Consider the following 8,713-nt stretch of genomic DNA (forward strand, 5'->3'; position numbering starts at 1 on the left):
CTACGCACTAGCTATTGCTAAGTTTGTCGATTTTATTAAATGCGACGTTAACGATGAGATCTTCGTGATGGGAGATTTTAATATGACTGACGTTCACTGGTCTACTGATCCCAATCGTGTGAATACTCTACTTCCGGGCGCCATTCATTCTAGTGGCGATGCGGACCTGATTCATTCGCGGTTGGGCGCGGATCTATCACAGATCAATTTCGTCAACAACGTGCAAGGGAGGTATCTCGATTTAGTTTTCTCGAGTGACCCGGACAATGTTGTGCTTCGTAAATCCGACGTTCGTCTGAGTAGAGTCGACCGTGATTTCCATGAACCACTGGAATTCACATATGATGCTTCTAGACATCGAGAGATAGAGCCCGATAAGGAAGCGATGTTTTTCGACGTAAAAAATTCGGATTTCGAAGGTCTCAGATCGTTTTTCACTGGGATTGATTGGGACTATGTTTTGGACACCGAATGTGTTGATGACGCGGTCAACTTGTTTTACGGTAAACTATCAGAGGGCTTGGAACAGTTCGTCCCGCTTTTGCGGAGAAAAGTCAATACGCATCCGGTATGGTATACTGGGACGATTATCAACTTGAAGAATCGCAAGAGCAGAGCCCACAAGAAACTGTCAAAACCGCACAGTATGTCAGATCGACTAAACTATCTGGCTTTGAATAATGAATTACAGAGAAAGCAGAGTTTTGCCTACGAGAGGTATTTGCGTGAATTACAGAGCGATTTAACGGATAATCCGCGTAACTTCTGGAAATATGTCAGTTCCAAGAAAAAGACGACAGGCTATCCTGCTTCGATGTTCCCTTGACGTACAGTCAAGGGTCTTACAGCCGAAATCCGTCCGTCTGTCCCACCCCGGGTGTCTAATATAAATATAATATATCGTATCATTATATATATATTATATTATATTAAGTTATCTGTATATATTGCCTACTCAAAAAAATTGTATTCCGTCCGTCTGTCCCACCCGCGTCCGTCTGTCCCACCTGCGTCTATCTGTCCCACCTGTGTCTATCTGTCCCACCTGTGTCCGTCTGCCCAATCACAGCCGTCCGTCCGACCCACGTCCGTCTGTCCTAATCACAGGTGTCTGTCCGAATCTCAACCGCCTGTTGGCTTCATGCTGTTTGAATCGGTGGTGAATATGTAAACAACACGATACAATTAGTCGCTTAACACGATACAACACAGCTGATGCTATTCGGCACCCAATTTTGGAAACCAAAAATAAATTTGATGAAGAGTTTAGAGAAGCTAATGAAGCTAACAGAGCAGGTTGTAGCAGCCACTCTCCAAATGGCCAGATAACTTTGAGATCATATCCTTACTTAATATTTATGATTTCTCATTGGTAACTTTATTTAATTTATTTATCTATTTAAAAAAGAAAAACAATACCTACTCGTTGTAATTCCTTTTAAATCATTATTCACTACCACTTTCATTACCTCAATGTGTAATATAAATAAGTTTAATTTATTATTTTGAATTACACAATATTTACTTTATCTGGTGTCCAGCGTGGGCTGTATCAAAGCAGTAAGCAGTAAGTTTAATTTATTATTTTGTATTACACAATATTTACTTTATCTGGTGTCCAGCGAGGGCTGTATCAAAGCAGTACTCTAGCAAAGTCATCAACCCTATTTACAAAATTAGAGGCTGAAAATAGGAACGTGTTACCTGACGAGAAAGGTGTTTGTTTGTATGGAGGCTATTTATTGTGTGAGAATAAGTATATTCCGATCAGAAAGGGTGACGCTCAAGGCTCCGATACGCAAAAATTTACCTTTTTCTCCAATTCTTATATTAAAACAATTGCATCACAACTGGCAGATGATTTCGGTTCTGTTTCTGAAGTAATTCTCATTCTACTCTCGACTCTACGAGAATTCAGTCTTCTATATTTCTCTTATTTTTTGTATTTTCACTTAATTAGTTTATTTTCAGTAGCTTTTGTTTCCTTTTTAATTAAAATTAAAATTAAAATATTGAAGTTAGATTCTTTCAAGGAATCTCTATGGATATTCAAAATCTTTGCTCTGAAGTTTTAAGATGTATTAATTCGGATTACACCTGTGTAAGCTAAGTATCTTGTTACATTCTTAACCGAAATAGTAGTAATATAGTACTTCGACAATTAATCAATGAACTAGGATGACGACAAAAATTATGTAACAAATTTGTTATTTGTCCTCATCAGGGCCTATTTTTAATTCATTAAATTCATCAAATTCTTGAAAATTCATGAAATTCTTGAAAATTCTTGAAAGTTCATTAAATTTCATTAATTTCATTATATTTCATTAATTTCATTAAATTTCATTAATTTCATTAAATTTCATTAAAATTCACGAAAATTCATTTAACTTTATTTTCAAAACAAATACAACAAGAATGTCATCTTGATGGTTAGGAAACGAAAAAAATTAACGCACAGGAGGAAAACGAAATTGTTTTCACAGTTTTGGTGCTCGTCTCGATCTTTTGAGAGGAATGACCTCATTTACAGAACTTTTTGCTGGTCTTCGCCGTTTTCCTCGAATCGAAGTCACTTCGACTTGATTTTCATCAAATCCCAGTGATTCATCTGCCAGATTCACCGATTCATCTGCCACATGAACCGATTCATGTGCCACATGAACCGATTCATTTACGCATTTATCGGTTACTGCGCTAAAATAATAATCGATCTGTCATTAAAATAAAGAAATTGTGATTTTGTATCTGCGGATCTAATTTTATTTTTGTTTTCATGCGGACCGGACTTCTTATTAAATGATTTGTACGTGATTTACTGCCGCTACAGGCTATGGACATACATGTATGTGGGCCCAGATATCTTACATCTCCTGTACCATTGTTAGAAAATGACAAAAATAATGTTTCAGTCACAGGTTCAGGATACTTTTTTGGGTACAAAGTGCTTGCCCCATATTTACTGGACAGTACCTATCGAATGAGGCTTGTAGCCTGTAGCGTCAGTAAATCACGTACAAAAAACACCCTTTTTCGACTTTTGGTGGAAGTTCCACAGCCAATAAACAATATTAAAATTAAACGACTGCGATTTTCGACTATTGGGGCCAAGGGCAATCTGGGCATGTAAACAAAGCGTCGCTAATAGCTCCGACGGAGCCTGGTTCACTTTCAAAAAAATCCCTCTTACTGAATTTGCTATTGATTTCCCAAAACTGGACGCGAAAAGATGACATAAAAGCAATAATAGAAATTGAATATCTACTTTAAAATAAATCCTAGATTAAAAATCTAATTTAGCTATTTTATCATGTCAATTTATCAAATACAATTAAAAATCTAACGAAACAAAAGTAAGTACCAACATAAACTTCAAATTTTTCGCGCGTCAAAATATGACAGTGGTCCTTAACGCATGAAATGAAAAAAACGTTGACGTACATCTCGATCATTATTCCCCGTAGAGTGTGTGTGCAGTTTGTATGGAGGTTATTTATGTCTGTCTGTCTGTCGGTTCTCTAACTTGAGTAAAACACATCCGATTTCTAAAATTCTTTTTTTCCGGTTTGGTAATGTCAAAAGACAGGCTAAGTTCGAAGATGAGTGACTTTGGATCGACCCCTCCCGAGCTGTGGCCCAATAAGTGCTTTATGGTTTTTCGAAGATATCTCCGGACATTCAAACGTTACACTTGTAAGTGATACGTCAAATAAAAGGTATTTACAAACGATCGACAAAAAAAAAAGTTTATGGAAATCGGATGACCGACTCGTGAGTTAGACCCCTTGGTGTGAAGCAGGCACAGGGCGGCAAGCAGTTTTTGCTTGTAGGTCGGCCACATTTGAACATATTTCGTCTGTTTTAGCTTTATTAGATAGGTATTGACCATACCAATCAGGGAAAAAAAAGTTTTTGAAATTATGTTCTCCGGAGCGTGTGCTAGGTCTCTTGGAGTAAGCTCTTATCTGGCTACTCGGCCGTACAGTGAACGTGGAGTATTTTGTCAATATCTCGAGTAAATTTTGACCGAATTTCATGATTTTTTATTGTTTGAAAGGTATTAACGAATGTAGCGTTCGGAAAACTCAGGCTAATTTTCAAAAGCAAAATGAACAATAGTCTGAAACGTAAAGTGTTCGATACGTGTGTCCTTCCTGTGCTCACATATGGAGCGGAAACGTTAACGTTAACAAAAGCTTCCGAAAATAAATTAAGAGTGGCACAAAGAGCTATGGAACGAAGTATGCTTGGAATTACGCTCAGAGATAGAATGACAAATCAATGGATTCGACAGCAAACAAAAGTCGTTGATGTCATGGAAAGAATAGCATCTTTAAAGTGGAGCTGGGCGTGACATATTGCAAGAAGGACGGACGAACGTTGGACCAAAAAGATCATGAACTGGAGACCACCTAAAACACGACCTAGAGGTAGACCACCAGAGAGATGGAGTAATGGTATAAAGAGAATTGCAGGCGCAAATTGGCAACAAGTGGCAACTAATCGTTTGGAATGGAAAAGAATTGGGGAGGCCTACGTCCAGCAGTGGACAGAAACAGGCTGAAAAAGAAGAAGAAGAACGAATGTAAAGCGTCGGTGCTATTTCCGGTCTCCTAACAAAATGGCAAAACGGCGGCCATATTGGATTTTATTAAAAGTTATATATCTTGGGAAAAATGGTACTTAGAGAGTTTCTGTTAACATGTAAATAATTTGTTATGTGTGTGGCGTTTCAGGGATTCCATGTATGGACATCTATATATATCTATATTCACCTATATTGAGCTATATACAGGCATATAGAGCTATATAATAGCATATTCATCTGTGAAATGTTTATTTATAGTGAAATATAGGTAAATATAGCGGTATAGAGCTGTTTAAATAGGAATTTATGAAAGTTGACTTCGTACGGGGCTGTCTATATTGCCTCCGGCAATTTATTTGTATATGCTAACAAGGCAAAGAAAGATAATGTAAGTGATTTTAAAGGGCGAATAGCTTTTCAGTAGAGAATGAAGTAAAAGAAATGAAGAGTTTCACAGTAAAGGCTTTTGATACGAATAGGTGTTTCGTACGGGTCGGCGTTAGCTATGTTCTTTGTTGACTATCGATTTTAGAACTTTCCAAATTTGTCTTTGGTCATCATGTGCCCGGTCGAGCCTTCGTTGGTTGTATTGGAATTTTTTTGTTTGGATTGTAGTTTTGTATGTCTTACGAAAAGCTCTGAAATTCTGCCATAATGTTGCTGCATGAGCCATGTTGGGTGGATATTGTGCAAGTTTGTACAGCCGATTCTTTTCTTGTCGCATGTTTTCCAGCTCTTGATCAAAGAAATCTCGATGTGGATTAATATCCTTCATTTTCTTGAATTAATCATTCGCATTCAGGACTTTTTATTTTATTTCGATAAATTATGATTTTATAAGACAAAAGTACTTCTACGGCATGGGTAAATATTGTTTTAATTTTTTTATAAATCAAATTGAAACTACATATTCAAAGTATTCGCGCTAATATTCACTTACTGCATAGCAAATGGTACCAACCAAAAAAAATAAAAATTTCATAAATTCCATACATTTCAGTAGACAGCAAACTGACAAGGTGCTGACAAGGTGCGATTTCGCAGTCAGTGCAAAAATGAATTAATTTTAATTTTATTTTTATAAAACTAATTTGAACGCGTAGATTTTTTTTAAACTTAAATTTTGAATGAACATAGTGTCTTTGATCATTTAAAAATAAAAAACTTTTTGATGCGAATGATCAATTGGGTTGTACTATTATGCATGTTATGTAGAAACCAGTTTGTTTTTTCAGTTACTGTCTTATTTTCAACATCGTCCCATGTGTCTTTCCATGTTTCAATTGATCGCCAAAGTGTTGCACAGTCGTAATTGTCCCAAATGGTAGCTTACGAGTTTTTAAGTAATATTGGTCTTTGTTACCATATAATACGATTTCCAGCATTCGATGATCACTAATTTGATCTTCTTCTAAAACATTGCACTTGAGTCATCGAATTTCCTTCAACTCTGGTCGGTTTATTAGTCAACTGTTTAAGTCCACTATGATCGGTAAAGTTTTGTAACCGCCTAGCGTACTATCATGTTTTAGCATGTATGGAAAAGTTAAAATGTTCGCCTATATATAGTTGGTTGTTCTTTTTTCTTTTTTAGGTAAGTCGAACTAGCGTCACTAGCGATCGCTTCGGTTTATGATTTTGCGGATTTCATTTATTTTTATAAAAAAGAAACCTTTAACAAATGATCCGCTACTGGATCTGGAGCTATGCATACAATTCTAAGGATTTTGCGGATTGTCTTTTGGATTTTTCTTTCGTAGAACTTTGAAGGATTTTTCTGATTATTTCTTTTGACTGACAAAGGATTATCTACGAACATTTGCCCCTTGATTGCACACCACTTAGAATTGTCTCCACATCTATCTCGGTACAACGGATTTTCGATACTTTATTATAGACCCAGCTGCTCTTCTATTTTAAGTTTGGTTGAGCGAAATCCCTTGCATTGTATCTGACTCTGAAATGATTTGAATTGATGAACCACTTTAAGCCAGACGATCGATATTTCGAACTCACAGAATAAAAGACAAATGGCAATGCTAAGATGATTCCAGCTATAACATCCCAGACATGATGGTAGTGCTCGGTAATTCTAGAAACGCTAGAAACTACAATCCAAATGCTACATACGAAATGAACAGCAGTCAGAGTGACGCGAAATTTTGCAAATCTGGCTTCCAAATAGCGCATAAAGAAAACTGTAATGTATACAGAGGCCATTGCGTGACCACTTGGAAAACTTCGTCTAATTTCGAATAGAAGAAGTTCAGTTGTAACGGGATTCGTACATTCGTAGTCAGAGTCTATAAATTGTCCCACGGTACAGTTGACTGCCAGATCCGGTTGACAAAGTTGTAGAAACATTGGTCGTAGTCCTCCAACTAAGTTCTTTAACAATATGAGGAAAATATTTAGAATCATTAATGTGGTGTAGTAATATACGATCCATTGTAGACATCTGACAGTAGTGCGCAAAAGTCTCTTTTTCAGATCAGTTCGGCCGTTTAAAGACTCAAGCGTCAATTCAATGACCCAAATCTGAAATTTGATTTTTTGAGACCAACAGCTCGTGTTGGGAACGCTGAACTATTATTTACCAACACTGAACACACATACGCACTTATGTTCAACCATTCTTGTGGAATAGACGCCGTTTTATAGGGATACGACAACGAAGGATCTCCACAAAAGAAGCCGATTTTCGTGTGCGGAATTATCCAATCTCCCATTCGCCAAAACACAAAAACTAAACGAAAACAAAAGTTAATGCAGGGAATGCATTATGTTTCACCGGAAAACTAACTAACTATCAGCACTGAGGCCTCCAACGCAAAATAAGCAATTCTTTGCACATTCATATTTGCTTACGATACGATTAATAAAAGTATCAGGCGATTAACGAATCGACATAACCATTCAGACTGACGACAATAAAATTGTCAATTTCGATTAGACAAGTCATCAAATTGGTCTTTTTGCTTTGCAGCTTCTTTTGTAGTGTTGTATTTGAGGTTGTTAAAGCTCTAAGCCAATTTGACATAAAAGGTGAGGACGACGAATTATGGTTTGCTGTTTCTTTTTAAACGAAATAGGATTAGTTCTCTCACTCTCATGGCAATGCTACATGAATGGTTTTTTGTTGTTGGCTTTTTATACCTACTCCGTTGAGATAATCATTTGAGGAATTTCAATCTTTATTAGCTGAAAGAAGTCTTTAAACTAGATAAGATATGACATTATTCACTGTTTTAGCACTGTATGTCAGTGTCAATTGTTGGATAAGGAAATGGTTGTGTGAAGATAGGCATAATTCAGAGAATTTTATTATCAATTTAGTGATTTTAGTGATCAATTAAAATAGACATCCTGAAAAATCACGAAATCACTTCAAACCATTTTTAAATGGAATTTGATGTAAAAATAAACATCATTCACCATTATACACGTGATGACGCAACTGATTAACTTAATTGAGCGAAGCACTATTCATACCTGAATAATCCGAATAAAATAGTTTCGAAAACTGGTGCAGGTCGTTCAAGAACACTTTAGGCTATACCAATTAGAGATGAGCGGGTAGCCCGAAATGTCGGGCTGCTTGTGCCCGAGCCCGCGGGTGCGGGTACGGGTATTTTCTAAATAATTTGACAACAGGCGCCTAACAAAGGCTAGACAACTTGCAGATTATGCAGCATCTCAGAAGTATAAACATTATTCAGAATTTTTGCCTTCTAACAATTCTTTTTATATAGATAATGTCAATGGAAATACAGAGACTAGGGGTGTGCGCTGGATAAAGGATCGAGGCTGGCGTAGTCCACAAAAAATTCACGCCATAAGTGCGCTTCAGAATTTGAATCTTCGATGAATCGATGGATGAACCGATGAATTAAAAAATAAATTTCAACGCATTCTTAAGTATAGTTTCCACTTAAAAAGAGCACTCCGTTTATACTCCGTCTACATGGCAGTTGTAAAATAGAACAAAAGAACAGTCACGCAAACGGAGTGGAAATTGAATTTATTTCAATTTTTAACTCCGTTTGCGTGACAGTTCTTTTGTTCTATTTTACAACTGTCATGTAGACGGAGGCTAAACGGAGTACTCTTTTTAAGTGGAAACTA

At 36.7% G+C, this 8,713-nt stretch overlaps 1 protein-coding gene across 1 annotated transcript; it reads right to left on the reverse strand.

Annotated features, from left to right (window-relative positions):
- Positions 1–6,221: 6,221 nt before the first annotated feature.
- On the reverse strand, positions 6,222–7,521 carry LOC119083390 (putative phosphatidate phosphatase). The gene is made up of 4 exons (XM_037193106.1): positions 7,392–7,521; positions 7,186–7,334; positions 6,605–7,126; positions 6,222–6,545 (listed from the first exon to the last, which is right to left on the reverse strand). Exons 1-4 carry the CDS (start codon positions 7,444–7,446, stop codon positions 6,480–6,482), a joined length of 792 nt encoding a protein of 263 aa, XP_037049001.1. The 5' UTR covers positions 7,447–7,521; the 3' UTR covers positions 6,222–6,479.
- Positions 7,522–8,713: the final 1,192 nt, after the last annotated feature.

The sequence above is a fragment of the Bradysia coprophila genome, unplaced genomic scaffold, assembly GCF_014529535.1.
Source record: "Bradysia coprophila strain Holo2 unplaced genomic scaffold, BU_Bcop_v1 contig_600, whole genome shotgun sequence".
Lineage (NCBI taxonomy): Eukaryota > Metazoa > Arthropoda > Insecta > Diptera > Sciaridae > Bradysia > Bradysia coprophila.

What these genes read in the sequence shown, in the direction of transcription:
- LOC119083390 (XM_037193106.1), bottom strand. Translation starts at nt 7,446, where the DNA reads ATGAATGTGCAAAGAATTGCTTATTTTGCGTTGGAGGCCTCAGTGCTG. An exon ending in GGCCTCAGTGCTGATAGTTA is followed by an intron (nt 7,335 to 7,391) that starts GTTAGTTTTCCG and finishes GTTTTCGTTTAG; the next exon opens with TTTTTGTGTTTTGGCGAATG. An exon ending in CGTATGTGTGTTCAGTGTTG is followed by an intron (nt 7,127 to 7,185) that starts GTAAATAATAGT and finishes ATCAAATTTCAG; the next exon opens with ATTTGGGTCATTGAATTGAC.